Below are 18486 nucleotides of genomic sequence, written 5' to 3'. Positions count from 1 at the left end.
GTTATTTGTTGTCACTTGGGTTAGGTTCGTTTAGCCGGTAAGAGTAAAGGTTTCCTAGGTGGAGTATTCCCCACCCTGGGGGCAGAGGGCGTGGAAAGACATAGTTCTGTAACGAAAGAAGCATAATACGCTTTTTGCAAAAGCTGTATCATCAGGATGAGTGGCCAGACGTGGTAAAAGAAAGATCGGAAAATAAATCAGTTGGGAAAACCTGTCATTGGTCCACAAAGACAGTAATTCTAGAGGAGTTTGATACAGCGTTATAGAGAGGTTGGAATATTCTGCTCAATCGGATATCCAGCATGACAGTGGAGATTTCAGGCTTGCGTGTTAGTCAGATTTCGTATCAGGAAGCATTTAGGTTCTGTGGAGAATTTTTCCTTATTAATGAAATTCTGTGTTAAAAATCAATATACAATTCAATTCTAGTTTTGTTTTCATATATAGTTCTTGTTCTAGAGTTAATTTCTGGTAAAGTTTGTTTTTTAGTAAGATTTCTACCCAAAAGTTATCAGTAGTTGATTATACCAGTGTAATTGAAATTATACTACTTCCAGCTGCTCTTTCTAGTGTACGCATTGGTACTAAGATATAGAAGTACTTTGCCAGTTTAGCTTCTTCACCTATTTGAAAGGAAAACACTCTTCCAGCAGCAAATCAGCGTGTATGTTAGGGACTGCAGTAGCTTAACTAGTCGGTTAAAAACTCACACTTCAACTCAGATATTTCTGTCAATTAAATTCGTGGTCAGACACTTCTGTTACTACCTCTGCATAGTCCACGCCTGACCTTAATGCTGGTTGCAAGGAAAGTCAAGTTATAGGTCATTTTCTATTTTTTGGTTAATTTGAATTGAAAATTAAGAAAAGAACATTTTCTAAACGCATTTCCTATTTTTCTTCATTTTTTTCATTAGAGAATGTAAGCCAGGTGGTTTTAAAGTTTGAGTCTTTTGTGGTAATGGCAGGAACTTCTCAGCTTTTTACATTTATGTGTAAAGCCTGATCATTTCACCGTGTAGCTCCAGCTGTGCAGTGACAAAGCAAGCCCTGAAGAAGCTGGTATTTGTCAGGCCAAAATCAATAGTTGAATATTTATTACTACAGTAATGGCAGAGTTTGTGTGAGTTGGTTTGTTTGGTTTTCTTTTTCTTATTTGTTTCTTCCCTAGGAGCCATTTTTATCATTGAAAGCTTGGATTATGAAAGTTCTCATGAGTACTACTTAACAGTGGAAGCCACAGATGGAGGCACACCTTCATTAAGTGATGTTGTAACCGTGAATATTAACGTAACAGACATCAATGACAATACTCCAGTGTTTAGCCAAGACACTTACACTGCAGTAATCAGTGAAGATGCTATGCTTGAACAATCAGTCATTACAGTAAGTGATGTTGTTTTTTTCCTTTGAAATACTCTTCATGACAGTATTGCTTTCAGTCTTGAAGGAATGAATATTAATTTGAAGATGGACATAAATGAATAGATAAGTTTGCTGTCGAGTAATCGAAAAATTGTTTTCAAAAAGTTTCAGAACCAGGGACTTGAGCTGCTATCGGAAAGTAGATGATATTTTGTGATATATTTGTTCTCCTCATGAGAACATGACTTAATTTTCAGAAGAAATTCAGGAAATGAAATGATGTTTATATGTTCTATTCAGATGACGTTTCTCCTGAGAACTATGAAATGCGTTAGACCAAAACAGCTGTGCTCGTCCTCAGAATGAGTTCATCTGAAAGATGATAGAGTCTATTTTGACCTGATTGTAATGTGTAATGTCCCTTAGGTTATGGCAGATGATGCTGATGGACCTTCAAACAACCGCATTCACTATGCAATTACAGATGGCAATCAGGGAAATCCTTTTACAATTGACCCTAACAGGGGTGAAATAAAAGTGACTAAACTTCTAGACAGAGAAAAGGTGAGTTTTTGATGCTTTTTGAGGATTTGGGATTGATTTAGCTATACATAATTGATGACTACCATTTCTTGGATTATATTTGTAAATTACCATTTCATGTCTTCCAAAATTAATACAACAGTAATAAAGTGAAAGTATCTATTTATGTCAGTGCTTTTTGGGGGTGGAGAGGAAGAGAAACAATCAGATATATGAAGGCAAGCTTTACTGGGGGTTTTCCATAAAATATTTCTTGCTTAAAACAAAAGCTGAGTTTGTTATTTTTGCTCCTTAGTGAATGTTTGAAATTTTTTTATTATTTCATAGATTTCAGGATATACCTTGACAGTTCAAGCTTCAGATAATGGAAACCCACCTAGACTTAACACCACCACAGTTAATATTGATGTTTCTGATGTAAATGACAATCCTCCAGTATTCTCAAAAGGAAACTATAGTGTTATCATTCAGGTAATATAAATACAGATGATGAAGTTTTAGTAATCACATCAGTAATGTTTTTTGCATGTAAATTTTTTAATTGAAAAAGTCTGCAAGATACGATAAAAAAGAAAAAGTTCAATTTATTTTCCTCTGTTTTTAATTACTTAAGGTTATCAATGAGACTGCTTATCTGAATAAGTATTTATGGTTACAAAATTCATATTGTGCAATCTATTTAGAACCTTATGTTGCAAGTGGTGTGTTCTTTTTTTAATGTACTTTATGTGTGTACATGTGTATGTATTACAGATAGTATTTATGTTCATAATGTTCTTAGCATCATACAGATAGCTTAAAATACATAATAATTTTGCTATTTTTAATCCTAGAGTTACCGCTTAGGAAAAGATACTTTAGGTACCTGTTACTGTAAAGCGAGTGTCGTGCACTGTGGCATATGGTTTGAGATCTAATTCCTACTGGCCGCCTCTGGGATCAGAAGCAGTTAAAATAGGACTAGTGTTTCGTATCTCTGCATGCCAATCCTTTGACTTGTTTTTGCACCTTAGGATGGTAGTAGTGGGCCAGATTCTCAGATGACTGGCAGGTACGTGCCTGGTTCAGAAAACTCTAAAGCAAAGATAGCAGAGGCAGCATCTGTACTTCTTGTCTTCCTGAATCCGGTAGAGAATAAATGGAAGGGAACAAAGGAATTGCATTAAGACCTTTATACTAGTAATGTAAGTGAGCTCAATCCCTTGGGTCCTTTTGCTGTTGCTGGTGTCTGGCCTTGTACAACAGCTAAGTGGGGATCAGGCAGTGTTATCTGGTGTCCTGTGCCGCCCTAACATACTACTACTGTTTGAGACCGTGTACGTGATTTGTAAAGGTAGATTTCCAAAAGAGGACAGAGTGATTCATCTCTACCCAACATACATAGCTGTCATGGTTTGGGCAACAGACTATGGAAGTAAGATGTCCTGGATCTTTTTTTTTTTTAAAAAGCAATAGATTTATATGTTTGTGTGCTGTCAAATGTATTTTGCTTACCACAGTTACAATCTTTTTTAAAGTGAATGTTAATTAATGTATCCCCTAAAACTGTAGAGTATGTAGGTAATGTCTGTAATGTTTCCCTTACTCAACTAAAAAGGAAGACCTCGTGTTTTATAGTTCATTCATATCAGCCTGTCCTAGTATGAGGGTAGCAGAGAAAAAGCTGGAGGAGTTGTTTTAAAATGCTGATGTGCATTTCCTGATATATTGGAGATGGGCATATTTGGATACAGTTGGGAATGCGCTTAGCTATCATGAAAATCAATTTACTTTAGATGTCCAAATATAAATATTTGTATTTTAATATGATGGTCCTTGTCTCTCTTGCTGAAGGGGGAAAAAGGCTTCCGCTGCAATATCTGATTAACTTGACAAAATTTCACCTACTTATTCTCAACAACGAAGAGTATGCTTGTTATTAACAGTTTTTGCAACTGTGAAAGGATAACATTTTGTTGTTGTACTTCACAATAACACTTTTACTTTTTTTTTTTTAATTTAAAATATGTGTGTATATATATGTAAAAAATCTGGTCAATACAGTATAGCACGAATATTCTGGGAGAGATGTTACAAGTGTTAGATAAGGTTGTGCATGTGTATCAGATACACGATAAACCAACATGTGTGAGTGTCTGTGAAACCTCAGGCATCCACATGGTGCAAACTTGAAGGGATTTTATGATGCAAATTTTAAAACCTGGATTTCATATTTTAACCAGACTGCAGCTGTAGCAGCCACAAGTATAGTCAGAACACTAATTAGGGACACAAGGGGTCAGATGGAGGAGTATGTTTCTCTCATCCTCCCAACAAAGGCATTGGATCATTCTTAACAGGTGTTTTGGCTAAATTTGAAATGTTTGATGACTTGGTAATTAATCTACAGTAATCTTAATTCAGACCAAAAGTGGAAAATGTAAAGTTTCAAAGCCGAGTTACTTTTAAAAATGTAAGACAAAGCTTAAAAAAACCCCAAAGTTTAAAAATGTACTGCCTTGTCCTTTTACTGTTTTCATTATTTTCGGACGGTGGTATTTTTCCTTGAAGAATATTGTAATTCTGACTTCTCTTATAGTGATTAACTGGTTTGACAGTAATGTGATACTTTTTTTTTTTTCTGTTGTGAAAAAGAAATCAACGTTAGGCTATATGCTCAACTATAGCAAAACCAACGTGATTGTATTATGCATTTATAGGAAAATAAGCCTATTGGATTTAGTGTGCTACAGCTAGTGGTGACAGACAAGGATTCTTCTCACAATGGCCCTCCTTTTGTCTTCACCATCCTGAGTGGAAACGAAGAGAACACATTTCAAATTAACCACCAGGGCATACTGACGACTACTGCTGCACTGAATCGCAAAGTGAGGGATCACTATTTACTTCATGTTAAGGTAGGATGTGCTACCTCTTGCTGTTTTGCTTTATAACTACTTAGTTAACTTTTGCCACTCATGCCAGATCCACCACTTTTTCTGCCTACCCCTTGTCTTTGTGGTACAAGATCCTCATGTGCCAAGTAGTCATTTGAGGCATGTTCCTTGCGGTAACATCTTCAGAGATAGTCTGTTGATTTAAATGGAAATCTACACAGGTGTAACAGTAAGCTGAATTAAAGCGGTGGCAAGGATAAGGTGTAAGGGAAACGTTAACTGGGTGAGTGGTCTTGATAAGCCCTTTGCCTTTCACGTGGGATGCTGGAAAAGCCAGCAGGGGACAGGCCCCTTGAGCCATCTACTGTGGCTGCAGACTTCCTCTTGCCGCTATCGCTTTGACCCTTGAAGCTGTGAGCTGGACTACACTGATAACGATGGAAACAGGGATATTGCAAGTTGCACATCATGGCAGGACTGAAATATTTTTCTATAGTGCCACATTCTTTTTCCAATGGCAATGGAAAAAAATCTTTTTTTGAAGTTTGGAAAACCACATCAGTGGACCTCTGTTATAGCACTGAAACTTTCAGCACAGTACTTGGACATCTCAGAATCTTGCAGTGGAATACACAGCAGAAAACTCAAAAGTGAGCCTGAAATGCTATAATATATGCCTACGTTTGCCGTCGTTGTGGGAAAAAAACGGGCCATGTCCAAAAATCCAGGTTACATTAACATAGCTAAGTTCTCTAAAATACCTTTTTTGTAACCTAATGTAGGAAAAGTTCAAACCAATTTTTGTAATCTTATCCAGTCCTTTTTAATTCAGTAATATATTAAGCAGCTGTTAACAGGGGACTCAAAATTGGTAGGCTAAAAATAGCTGGCCTTAATTCTTAAACTTCATTTCCAGATTCATCTTTTTAAGAAAAGTTCTTACCTTTATTTTTACATGAGGAATTCCTTTCAATCTCCAAATTATTCTCGTATGTAATATTGAAGACAATTTCTGAATAAACATGCACTTGCCAAGTTTGAACAGTACTGTCTGTGTCAGTGTATGCTGAATTCTGTCCATATTGGGATAATAATCGTGTTGTATCTACACAAAGTCTATCTCTTTTCTTTGAGGAAGGAAAAAAAAATTCCCACAGGTACTGTCATTTGCTGGTTGAGTCACTGAAACATGTTATCAGGAGCCATCAGTATAAGAACCAGCATAGATAAAGGTTCCATTTAAACGTAGTTTAGTTTAGGATTTAAGCTTTGTGATTAAAAAGTGGGCAGGGAGGTACACCATTCCTCTGGTAGCCTTTTTGTTTTTTTCTCAATAGTGACCTGCTAATTAGTGGTGGGACAGATTATCCTTCAAGGTACCTAAGTGATGGTTGGCCTTCCTGGGCTGCATGAGTCGGAAACAGCAGTAGAGCTGGGCTTTGTCATGCTTGCCTAGTAGGCTTTCCAAGTTCTATACCGATTCCCCAAAGTCACCTTTTTGTTTCGGAAAGAAGAACCAGCAACGATTCTCCTGTATGCGCAATGAGCGTAATGTAAGATTCATGTGTTTTAGTTTATATTTTCTCTAAGCAGTAACTAATTTCTATTAATTTTGCTTCTAAAATGTGTTCCTAGGAATGCGTGCGCAGGCAATCATGTCTGTTCTGTGTAGACTGTTACACTTCGTCACATTTTGTGATGTGGCCGCACCTTTGGCCCTTGCTAATGTGCCAGCCTTTTCTTAAGTATGAGGTGCCTACCTAGCATCTTCCTCTGGGTGGAATCCTGCAATTTTTTAATTTCCCAGCCACTTCCTAGGCTGTAGGATGCTTGTAAACAGTCTGTCAGTACTTCAGCTGTCTTCTCTTTAGCACAGCACTTGAAAAGTGCCTTTTTTTTTCCTAGGGAATGAATAAGGGCTATTTTAAGGGCATCCAGTAGCTGAACAAGTGTCTTAAAACAAATGTACTCATTTAGAACAAAGGCTTCTCAGAGGTAGTTGATCATTAAAGCAGACTATACTAATGTACATTTTTTTGTGTGCTCTACTACCCAATAGCAGCATTTTGGACCCGTCTAATCCCTTCATTTACAAGTTCCCTGCCTGGATTCTGGAAATATGTCACTGTCCTTTAATTGCTGTTTATCATCTTATACTATGATAGCTTTCTAAAATAAACACAGTGCTATAATTTTCTATTATCTTCTCCTTAGTGAGTCACTTTACAGGAGTATGAAGGCATCTAAGACTAAAACTAGCATTTCCATATCACAAGACTTCAGTCCCAATGATTCACACAAAAATAGGTACATGACTTTTGCGGAAAAATATTCTTGCCCTGTTCATTTAAAAGAAAGATTTTTTCCAAAGCTGTAGGAAGGCGTCTTCTCAAGTTTACACTATCTTTAATTTCTGTACTTTCATCTTGGAGCTCACAAGGTAATGGCTATGTGTGATCTCTTGATAACTTGTTTTTGTTTTTTAACTGACCTTCACTGTTGTGCTTTTCAGTATCGACAGCTTTCACCTTAGTTGCTTTCTGAATGGATTGCTGAGGAAGAGGTCTTCTTATGTTACAGGCACACTTTAATTGGGGGGGGGGGAATCCCCCAAACCCACAAACAACCCCTCCCATACACACACCACACACCCACGACTACTAAAAAAACTTTACTTAAGATGAGCCTTTCTTTTACTTTACCTTTGGGGTTTTAATAGAAGTAAAGATTTTTTTTTTCCCCAACAGCCACCTACATATCCATGCCACTCACATTTGCTTTCCCTCTCTCCAAAGGAAATAGATCATCCATTAACAAATGTCTCACAGCATTAGTGTGTGAAATCTTCAGCTATGAGTCATACAGTCCTTTGTGCCACACTCTGAAGTCTTTAGTTTAAAACCACAGCAGATTTTTAAATATCTGCACTATTGAAAAATCATTTCTCCTGGGGCTCTTCTTTCCTACTTGCTGTCCATTTGTTATAATTTTGCTTGCCTGTTTGTTTTAAGCCCTTTCTTGTTCCCCTTGGGCATTTCTCCTGTAGCTAAACTGCCTGCTTTGTCTTGTTTCCAGGCAGAAATCTAGGCAAAACAAAACTTTGCCAACTTGAGCTCTCTGTCTCTGGTTATTTATGTTTGGGTAACTAGAGGGCAAGTTTCTAGCTGTGCCTGTCTTTTGGAGTTAATGGATGAAGATAGGTAGTTCTAGGAGACGTGCATTACCTTTTAAAAATGCTAGTTATGTGCACATCCACAGATACTCTTATGCCTGGAGTTTTTCCTCTTTTGCTTAAATTTGTATGAAAAATCAAAAGCAGTTTCTTTGCATAAATCATCAAAATGTACCGAGTACCTGTAGTCATTGTGAAATCTTTCAAACAATGCAGGATGTCTTCTACCTTCTGAGCCCTGTGTACCCTCTCTGTCCCTTCACAACTCTCCGATTCTTCTTTGCCCATTTCTTCAGTCTCACTTTCAGTAACTGGGAAAGAGCTCTGGGAAACAAGAACTGAGAAACAGAAAGAAAGAAACTGAAGCCAAGGGAATGCTCTTTTCTCACTTTTCTACTCTCTTTTTTGTCCCCTCTTCACACGACAACAGTATGTGCTTTTGTCAAAAAGGGACAGAGGACAAGGGGATGTGATGTTTAAAAAGGCTTTAAAATTGAATTAGGCTGATTCTGTTAAAGATAGTTACTTTAATTATCTGAAGCAAATACCAGTACAAGTGGGGTTTTTTTTCCCCCCCCTCCATGATCTCAAATCATGAAAGACAACATAATTATTTGTAACACTTATTGTTTCCCTTTTGGGGTACTGTTTGGCACACTGCATTTAGATTGTCTTCAAGACCACCTCCTAATAACTGTGGTGAAGCATGTTTTAAATTTCTAGTGCATGACTCATTACAAGTTTGTAATGTGTTTCCATGTTTGAAATAAAAAAGCTTCAAGCACCATCTGCTGTCTGAAATCAGCTACTGTGCATTTGCTCTGTATTTGCTAGAAGTGTTAGTAGCTTCCTGGCATTTCCAGGTATTAAGTACACCGTAGCCTTTTAGTGTCAGAAGAAGTGAACACGTTTGTGTGTGCCTGCTTATATAAGCTTTTTAAATTTTTAATATTAACTTTTGTGTCAGGACCTGTGTTATAAAATTTTCATAAGGCATTTTCCTGTAGGAGCTTTCTTTTGTAGAAAAATACAACTATACTGTATACAGTTCAAATACCTACAGTAGAATTTGAGATAAAACAAAAATCTAACTCTATCCTCATCTTCCTTTAGGTGGCAGATAATGGAAAACCGCCGTTGTCATCTTTGACTTACATTGATATTAGAGTTATTGAGGAAAGCATTTATTCTCCAGCAATTCTGCCTCTAGAAATCTTTATCACAGCCTTTGGGGAAGAATATTCAGGTGGTGTCATTGGAAAAATTCATGCAACCGATCAAGATGTTTATGATACTTTGACATACAGTTTGGACCCCAAAATGGAATCCTTATTCTCCGTTTCCAGTACTGGTGGCAAACTAATAGCACATAAAAAGTTAGATGTAGGACAGTACCTCCTAAATGTCACTGTTACAGATGGAAAATTTACAACTGCAGCTGATATTACTGTACACATCAGACAAATCACACAAGATTTATTAAATCACAGCATTGCAATACGCTTTGCAAACCTTGCCCCTGAAGAATTCATTGGTGATTACTGGCGCAATTTCCAGAGAGCTTTAAGAAACATCTTGGGTGTGAGGAGAAATGACATCCAGATTGTTAGTTTGCAGCCTTCTGATCCTCCTTCAAACCTCGATGTCCTCCTGAATATTGAAAAGTCTGGTAGCTCTCAGCACCCAATGAGAATTTTGCTCCACAAGATAAACTCTTCTGTGCCTGACCTAGAGGAGATTTTGGGTGTCCGGATAATTGATGTTTTCCATAAGCTTTGCGCAGGCCTAGATTGTCCTTTGAAATTTTGTGAAGAAAAAGTAACAGTGGATGAGAACATCATGTCAACCCACAGCACAGCCAGGCTGAGTTTTGTCACTCCCCGTCATCACAGAACAGCAGTTTGTCTTTGTAAAGGTAAGAAAAGCAGTAGGGGAAACGATATCCTCAAAAAGATTGTTCTGGTTTTGAAAAGCCATAGTCCACAGCGGAAAATTTCTATTACAAGACAAGATTAAGAATGTCCTGCAACTCTCGCTGCAACGGTTGCCTAATGTTATTCAGAGTAAGGAGTAATTCTTTCTTGTCTCATGACCTCATTTTAAGAGTTTACATAATATAAGCTTGTGGGAAGGGATTTTTTTTTTTTATAGCTACACCTTAATTTTATGAAAGAAGTTCCTTTTTTTTTTGTTGCCTGTTCTAAATTGTGAGCCATTGTCAGTCTTGTATGCACAAAGGTAAGTTCTTGCAAAGTACCTGAATACTTCCTGGTTTCTGCTTAGAGGAATAGCCCACACAGCTTCCAAACTTGGCTGGGAATGGCAGGGTGAACTGGGACATGAATATTCATTAAGATACATATAAGCGTACAGATTTATAACAGAAGATTAATTTGTCTTGAGCTCTGAAGAAAACAACATTGCTTTTTAAAATCGTGACTTAACATTGCTGGGTGAACTTGCGCATCTTAAGTAAATATTTAAAGCCTGTTCATTTTCTGTCCCAAATACAGACACGCTCTTCTCCTGCTTTCCCCAGCCTAATCTCTCCTTGTTTAATATCTGCATGTTGGTTTTTATGGTGTACAATAGTAATGTTAAACCTTAAACCGCAACACCAGTTTCCAAATTTAACCAATTGAATTGTTTGAGGAATCAAGATAACTATAAACATCAGCCACTGTCTATGCCATTTGTCTCGTCTGTGTTTGTGCCCATCCTGTCCCATAACTGTTACTTCTCTTCCTCGTCTGAGAGTTAGGAATATCATTTGGGATCCTTTCAGCTACTGTACTTAAGTGTCCCTTCTCACAAAATACCATTACCACCAATAGAAGAGAAATAATGTATTTCATTTTACAGAAGGGAAATGCCCCCTGGTGAATAGCGTGTGTGAAGGAAACCCATGCCCTGAAGGTACTGAATGTTTAGGAGATCCAAAGGAAGGAAAATACACCTGTGTTTGCCCAGACGGCAAAGCTGGACAGTGTCATGGTAAGAAAATAACTCTAAAAAATTTCTGCTTAAAACCACATTACTCCAAGTATAAATTTCATTCCAGTCCTGTGTTAACACCTTTTACGCTTTTCTGTATTCCTCAGCATCAGCTGGCTCTGCTGTGACATTTACCGGGAGCAGCTATGTGAAATACCGTCTCATGGAAAATGAGAACAAAGAGGAAATGAAGCTGACAATGAGACTTAGAACTTACTCCGCTCATGCAGTTGTTATGTATGCTCGAGGAACTGACTACAGTATCTTAGAGGTATATTAAAATCTCCTAGTGCATATCTCCTCCTCTTTTCTTCTTACCATCCTCTTACTGGTTTTTGTGCCAAATTAAGATTGAATCATAACATCTCTGTAGAATTGTTATAACTGAGAATTGCCTTCAAGGTAGAGTGTCACATCCAGGTGACAAACTTGTACAGAATTTTTTTTATGTGCAAAAGGAATTAATTTTCATTAATGTTTTTAAAATAAAGCAAAACAGAAAACACCCCCTGAATTATTTATTTTAAATAATTTCAAATGTATTTGCTTATATTACTTATTAAGTCCATCCAGAAGCACAAGATGAAAGGTCTTGAAGTGTTGTAATCTTTTGATGATGACCTGTGTCGTCTTTACTAGGGAAAAAATGTACAAAATATACATTTTTGATTAAAAGAACCATATAGAGTGAATCACAATCGCTGCGACTGTTTGGAATACCGTGTTATTAAACTGCCTTTTATGGGCACCACCATCATCCCGTCTCTCCAGCAAACATAAACTTTTATAGGCATCAATATTTTCTACTTTTTAAGTGTGCAGACCATGTGTTGATGTTGTGCCTTTCCTCTGTAGATTCACCATGGAAGGCTGCAATATAAATTTGATTGTGGCAGTGGACCTGGGATTGTCTCCGTTCAGAGCATTCAGATTAACGATGGCCAGTGGCATTCAGTGTCTCTGGAAGTGGATGGAAATTACGCACGACTTGTTCTGGATCGGGTGCATACTGCGTCTGGTACTGCTCCTGGTACACTTAGGACACTCAACCTAGATAATCATGTGTTTTTTGGTGGTCATATTCGGCAGCAAGGTACAAGGCATGGCAGAAGTCCTCAGGTTAGCAATGGTTTCAGAGGCTGTATGGATTCTGTCGTGCTTAATGGACAAGAGCTCCCCCTAAACAGTAAGCCACGAAGTTATGCACACATGGAAGAATCTGTAGATGTGACCCCTGGGTGCTTACTGACTGCCACAGAAGGTTGTTCAAGCAGCCCGTGTCAGAACGGAGGCATCTGCAATGCACTCTCAAATGGAGGTAAGCTGTGCTGTACTCTCAGTTAGTGTTCAAAACTGTTTTTCTGCTTCCCTGCCTGGATGGGCAAAATAACTGTGAATAATTCTTGCTTTGCCAGTGAGCTGTAGAAGGCTGGTTGTCTGGTAGGAAGGCTCTGTCTGCCTGTGTTCTAGACTCCATTTCTTGGGGTATAAAGTAGAGAAAGTCCATCAGACAAAGCCCAGATTTAATCTTCAGTGTCAACACCTGCGGTCCGTTCTCTCAGCTGCCTACTTTAGGGTCTTCCTTTAAAAATTCTGAAGTCATTGTGACAAGCTTGAGTTTTGTGAGAAAAGAGGAACTGATCCTTCAGTCATACTCAAGAAAAACCGTACTGTTAAACTTTCCTTTGTCTTTCAATAAAAATATTTTTATTTCTTCCCATCCTCTCTCTCTCTCTTTGAACAGGTAGGTGGGCAGGGAGGATTTTATCTTAAATCCACTAAAGCCACGTGCCCTTTTCAAAAAGACTGTATTTGATTTCAGGTTACTACTGCAAGTGTGCACCTTTGTTTATGGGAACTCACTGCGATGTAAGTGTCAACCCGTGCGCTTCCAACCCCTGCCTCTATGGTGGTACTTGCATCCCCGTCAGTGATGATTTCATCTGCCAGTGCCGAGGACAGTACACAGGCCAAAGGTAGGTTTGTGTGGTTTATTGTACCGATGAACCCCTTAAAGAACAGGCTACAAATGTAAAGCTTTTTCTGTTTTCTTTTTTTATCTGTTTCCTACTTAAAGCTCAGACTTTCAAACCCACTGGAGTTAGCTGAAGTTAATGCCAGCCCCTATGTTACAGCCCTGCATCCCACACTGTATACTTACTTGCAGTAAAGTAACAGTTCATTCATGCTGTTTCTTTTTCCCTGTTTTGTTTTTTGGGTTTGTTTTTTTTCCTTTGCAGGTGCCAGCTGGGTCCATATTGCAAAGACAATCCTTGTAAAAACAGTGGCAAGTGTATTGACAGTTTGGATGGACCTGTTTGTGAGTGCGAAGCAGGCTTTCGTGGAGAAAGGTAGGTAGTGTTCCACATATATTGAATTTTGAACAGTATTACTCGACAGTTCAAACCGGTTGAAATCTGAAATGTTGGTAAAACAGCCTGGTAGTGTACAGTACCATAGATTAGATACATCTAGAATGGTTGAGAACAAGGAGACTACAACAGAGAGTACTGATGCAAACTAACCAGCATTTCTCTGCTCGGTTTCTGGCAGGTGCCTGAGTGATGTCAATGAATGCGTAGAAAACCCGTGTCTTAACGGTGCCCTTTGTGAGAATACTTATGGGTCGTATCACTGCAACTGCAGCCGTGGATTTGGAGGAAAGCACTGCACAGACATTGTTCTTAACAAATATGTTTCAACATCTTGGAACATTAGTTTAGCCGAAGTGATTGGGATTATTGTTTTCATCGCAGGAATATTCTTGTTAGTTTTGATTTTTGTTGTTTGCCGCAAAGTGATTAGTAGAAAGAAGAAGCACCAGCCAGAACCTGAAGACAAGCAACCGGGAGCTACAACAGCGTTCTTGCAAAGACCTTATTTTGATGCAAAATTGAATAAGAACATCTATTCTGACATCCCGCCACAGGTTCCTGTTCGTCCCATTTCGTACACTCCAAGCATTCCAAGCGACTCCAGGAACAACCTTGACAGGAATTCTTTTGAGGGGTCTGCCATCCCCGAGCACCCAGAGTTTAGTACTTTTAACCCAGATTCTGTACACGGTCACCGGAAAGCTGTAGCTGTTTGCAGTGTAGCACCAAATTTGCCACCTCCCCCTCCCTCCAACTCTCCTTCAGACAGCGATTCAATACAGAAACCCAGCTGGGATTTTGACTATGACAGTAAGAAATGTTCTCATTTTATTACTTCTCTGTGAAAGGGGTGCACTGGTATGATTTTAATGAGTGCACAGTCTCTGTCTGTGCCTGTTGGGTAGAAAAGGCATTATGACTACTGGGGTTTGAGTCTGATCAGGCTTCCCGCTCTATTAAGTTTTGTAAACATGTGTCGATCTCAGCCTTACATTTTATTGACCCTTTAGTCTAGAATCTATTAGTGGTCTCACTTGAAACTTTTTCTTTCAGCTAAAGTAGTAGATCTTGACCCCTGCCTTTCAAAAAAGCCTCTGGATGAAAAGAACTCCCATCCTTACAGTGCTAGAGAGAGCATGTCGGAGGTCCAGTCTCTCAGCTCCTTCCAGTCTGAATCCTGTGATGACAATGGTACGTAAAATACAATCATTCTGTACTGCCGCTTACATTTGTTCGTTCTGTCTTTGCATCTATATCTCTTAGTATCAATAGTACTTACATTTAGCGAATATATATTAAATAATAGCTTATTTAATATATATCTGTATTTACTTACTTTAATAGCCAGATCTGTTAATTGTTTAAAAGTATTTTGCCTATCTTGCACCTCATGTTAATTACTTTACCTTAAAATTACATATATTCATTCTGTCGTTAGAATATTAACAGTGGAAATGCAGCACAAGGTGTTTAGAGCCTTGTGTTTAAAAGGTGTTAAAAGCGTGTTCAAATTTGAGAAGCTCCTCTAGATACTCGTTAGTTATAGCCTTATACAAGAATACAGTGAATTTAAAAAATGGCCTCTGGGCAAATATAACTTTCGCTTTGACGTTCAGCTTTCAGTAAAGCTTTCCGGTGTTACAGTTTCATTTGTTTCCTTCTCTTTTTCTTGCTGCGACCTCAGCTCCCATATGGATCAGATCAGTTCTGAGTGAGAGCAGAGTTTAAGGGACTGCTTGTAAGTTTGATTACTTTAGTAATGAAGGAAGCTGCACAAAAAAGGAATTTTGTTATAGTAGAACAGTATATTTGGCTTTCACCATGATTAAAATGATGTCATAACAAAAGTTCATACATCGAAAAAAGCCAATATAAAAATAAAAATATTTTGATCGCAACTCCAGTCCACCAAAATATAATCAGCATACGTTTTGTGGGGTTTATTATTATTAATTGGACGTCTTTTACTTTTCCATTGTGATGACAGATGCTTTTACAGTTGCTATGAATGCATCTATGCATACAGAAACATTTCAGACTGATTGGACAAAGCCACAGTTGTTTCATAACCTAATTCACCAACTTAAGGTGTTTTGACTCTTTATTCCAATTTCTGCTTTTGTCTCTGAATGGTAAAAAGAATTTGAAATTCCTTTAGCTTAGGAATAAAGAACATTCTGCTTCTCAACGAAGTAGAGTGATTTGTTCTTAACAGCATGAAAAGAAACGTGTGTTAATGATTGGTGAAAGTAAAATGGTACACTTACAGTACTCATCATTTTATCAGTAGACCCGATATCAACTTCCAACTTTTTTCCTGTGGTATAAAGTGTTGTGCGGTACATGTCGTTGTCCCCTCCTCTCCATCCCATATATTTCATACATTCTCGTATTTCTTGTCATGTATTGGTTACTCATTAATACATCCTTTACAAAGAAATAGCTGTAGCATCATAGATATTGTTCTTTCATTCCTTTTTGGTAGGTTCTGAATTCATTAGTTTGAAATTTAATCCCTGAGCCATGCAAACAAATTGCATGCGCTTACCTCACCCTACCCTGTAAGAGTAAATCCTTCTCCCTTCCAAAAGTATCTTGGGAAAGAGAAGACATAAAAAATACATTAATTTTGGGTTTTTTTTTCAATAAGAATGGCACAACCTGAATTTGGTATTCTTACTGTGGTAGCGGCGTTCGCACGCGACTTAAGTAGGTCAGCAACACAAGTTTTTCAGCAGGTATTTTTCATATTCCAGCATCTCAGTTCATTTTGGTGAAAATTTCTTACCCTGGTCCTCTATTGGTGGGGGGGAATGTAGTTTGCAGTCTAAAAGGGAGAGGCTTAATTGACCCAACACAAGCCTTTGGGAGAGCCCAGCTTAGTGCTATGTAGGTGAAGTATTATGCAAATGGTACGTTTAGGCAGCGTTTCAGAAATTCTAACACTACTCGAGCAGCTTTGTGCTCTTGCAGAGTTTGCTTCCGGAGTAGTTACAAGTACTTTTCAATGTTTATCAAGAATAAAATTCAGCTTTAGAGATGTATTTTACATATTGTATGCAACTGCTTTGCAGATAGAGAGTAAATGTATATGTACCCCAATAATCTTGCTTTATAAACCAGTAATGAACTGCAATTTTACAGTGTCTTTTTGTATACTTGTATACCTTGTTTAAAGTGATACTAACTATAGGTTTGTTTTAATTTGCTCCTTTTATACCTTTTACAAGCTTCCGTAGTGACTGTAATACACCTTGTCAATGCTGTTGTTGACTCGGTGGAAAAAGAAGGTATATACATGTTTTAATATTTATTTACTGCTTTGGCAGAATAATGCACGTTTGTCTTCTAGTGATGTAGTCCTAGCAGATGGGAGTTATAAAATATTATTTACTTGGATTTATGAGAAGTTTTAGCAAAGAATATCTTTATATTGTATGTCTGTTCATATTTTCATGTAAATGCTGTAGCTATCCTGTGGGCAGATTTCAAAGTGTGATTTCTTGGCAGGGGAAAAAAAAAAAAAAGTATTGGCATAAAAAGGTCTTGGTGCTCGCTCTCTTCTGCAAATATTCACGCTAAAGCTCCCAGCAGAACTGAGACAGCATCAAAGGCGATGACATACACTGCAGTAAATGAGAAAGCAGCAGCCCCCACGTCCTTCTCTCCTCCCACCCACATCCCTTGGCACCGTGTCCGGCTGGGCAGAAAGGGTGTCTGGGCGGTCTGGTGTCAGTACTCGCTGCCCCGGTCTTCACATCAGCCTGTCTCTTTAGCAGAAAAATTGGATTTCTAGGGTGCGGTTGAGGTATATAGGCATACGCAGCCCTGTCAGTTTAAGTAGTTACTGCCCAGCCTTACATCACTATCAAAAGGTGTATTTGGCTGTATATATGTACATGCACACATATTTGTGTATATAAAAACCGACATATTGGTGTGTGTGTGTGTAGTATGTATTTAGAAGTTAGAAAGAAGCAAAGTAGACATTTTCAGTGGAATTTTATTTCTTTTCTGCTAACATTTAAGAACCGACCATTCTGAAAAACACAAACTCTTTGCACAATAATAGTAGTAATAAAGGTGCCAGTGAGTCTATACAAAATATGCTAATTATTGTTTTAATTGACTTAAAAATCCTTAAAGTTCCAGTAATGCAAGTAATTCACGCCCTGACCATCAGTCTGCAGAAGTTACTTGTGAAATAGCATCCACAGTGTGTTTCCTATGTCTTAATACAGACTAGGAAACCCTACTTTTTTATGAAGTCCTACTTAAAATCAAGCCATTTTAAGAACATAAAATTAATTATAGCAGCTAAAGAGTCTCTGTGGTTTATTATTTGAAGTGCATCCTGTCTAATGCATGCAGACACACAAAAAAGTAGGCAAATGCAAAGACTTGTAATTACACGAGAGTATTTCATTAACGTGTACCTATAGACCATTGTCCTCACTGCTCAATATTGTAATGTGCAGTACTTGTGAAAGGAGAATTATAAGACCAGAACAGGAAGAATCTGTCAGGGGAAATATTAAATAACTTATTCAGATTTTCTATGAGATTTGAATTGGTAGAAGCTAAAAATGATGGATGTAGTTCTCAAGTCAAAGTTAGAAGCATTGCTCGGTGGTTTAATATCACTGGAAGATAAATAAAAATATTTTATGCATTGCAGAATATTCACAGAGAGATTAAAGATGTTCTGCTCAGCTACTTCTTAACGCTTGTAACTTTCTACTCTTAATAAGCATTCCTTCTTTCAAAGCATCTTAGGTAAAGAGTTCTGCTTTTGAGCGCCCTCAGGAGGGTGCCAGTTTGAGCAGCAGAGATCCTTGCTCAAGCCTTCGGCAGGCTCAAGTTCTGGGAGAGACGGTCCTTCCCTTTAGTCTCCCCAAGGGGTTCTGTCCCAGGGCTATCCCGGCAGCACGAGCTGTAGCTGCTCTCCTGCTGGGACAGTTGCAGGCCTGCGATCCCTGCGCTGACCCTCACTCAGCCAAGGTTGTAGCTCTGTGCAAACCAACAGTTCTGAGGGGAAGAGGAGACAGAGCTCCAGCCTAGCAGATTGTCACCTAGAAAGACGGGCACGTCAGGTTCTAGTTTGTATTTCTGTATTTTTATCTTAAAGACCCTTTGCCTCAGAAGAAGAGGACAGGACCAAG

The 18486-nt window shown here is 38.2% G+C and overlaps 1 protein-coding gene across 3 annotated transcripts in view; it reads left to right on the top strand.

Moving 5' to 3' along the window:
- FAT1 (FAT atypical cadherin 1) overlaps positions 1-18486 on the top strand; it is a 105163-nt gene that overhangs the window by 81526 nt on the left and 5151 nt on the right. Inside the window, exons 14-26 of one of the 3 annotated variants that reach the window (XM_009883904.1) lie at positions 1171-1385; positions 1791-1928; positions 2235-2378; positions 4607-4804; positions 9069-9870; positions 10818-10949; positions 11063-11220; positions 11805-12267; positions 12772-12925; positions 13190-13300; positions 13503-14143; positions 14384-14515; positions 16555-16614. In XM_009883904.1, coding sequence (XP_009882206.1) covers positions 1171-1385; positions 1791-1928; positions 2235-2378; positions 4607-4804; positions 9069-9870; positions 10818-10949; positions 11063-11220; positions 11805-12267; positions 12772-12925; positions 13190-13300; positions 13503-14143; positions 14384-14515; positions 16555-16614 — 3348 coding nt within the window. Of the gene's footprint in view, positions 1-1170; positions 1386-1790; positions 1929-2234; positions 2379-4606; positions 4805-9068; positions 9871-10817; positions 10950-11056; positions 11221-11804; positions 12268-12771; positions 12926-13189; positions 13301-13502; positions 14144-14377; positions 14516-16554; positions 16615-18486 lie in introns of all 3 variants that reach the window. The other 2 variants (XM_009883906.1, XM_009883905.1) reach the window with 2 other exon arrangements.

The sequence above is a fragment of the Charadrius vociferus genome, unplaced genomic scaffold, assembly GCF_000708025.1.
Source record: "Charadrius vociferus isolate BGI_N301 unplaced genomic scaffold, ASM70802v2 scaffold514, whole genome shotgun sequence".
NCBI lineage: Eukaryota > Metazoa > Chordata > Aves > Charadriiformes > Charadriidae > Charadrius > Charadrius vociferus.
This window is presented reverse-complemented; position numbering and strand designations above follow the sequence as displayed.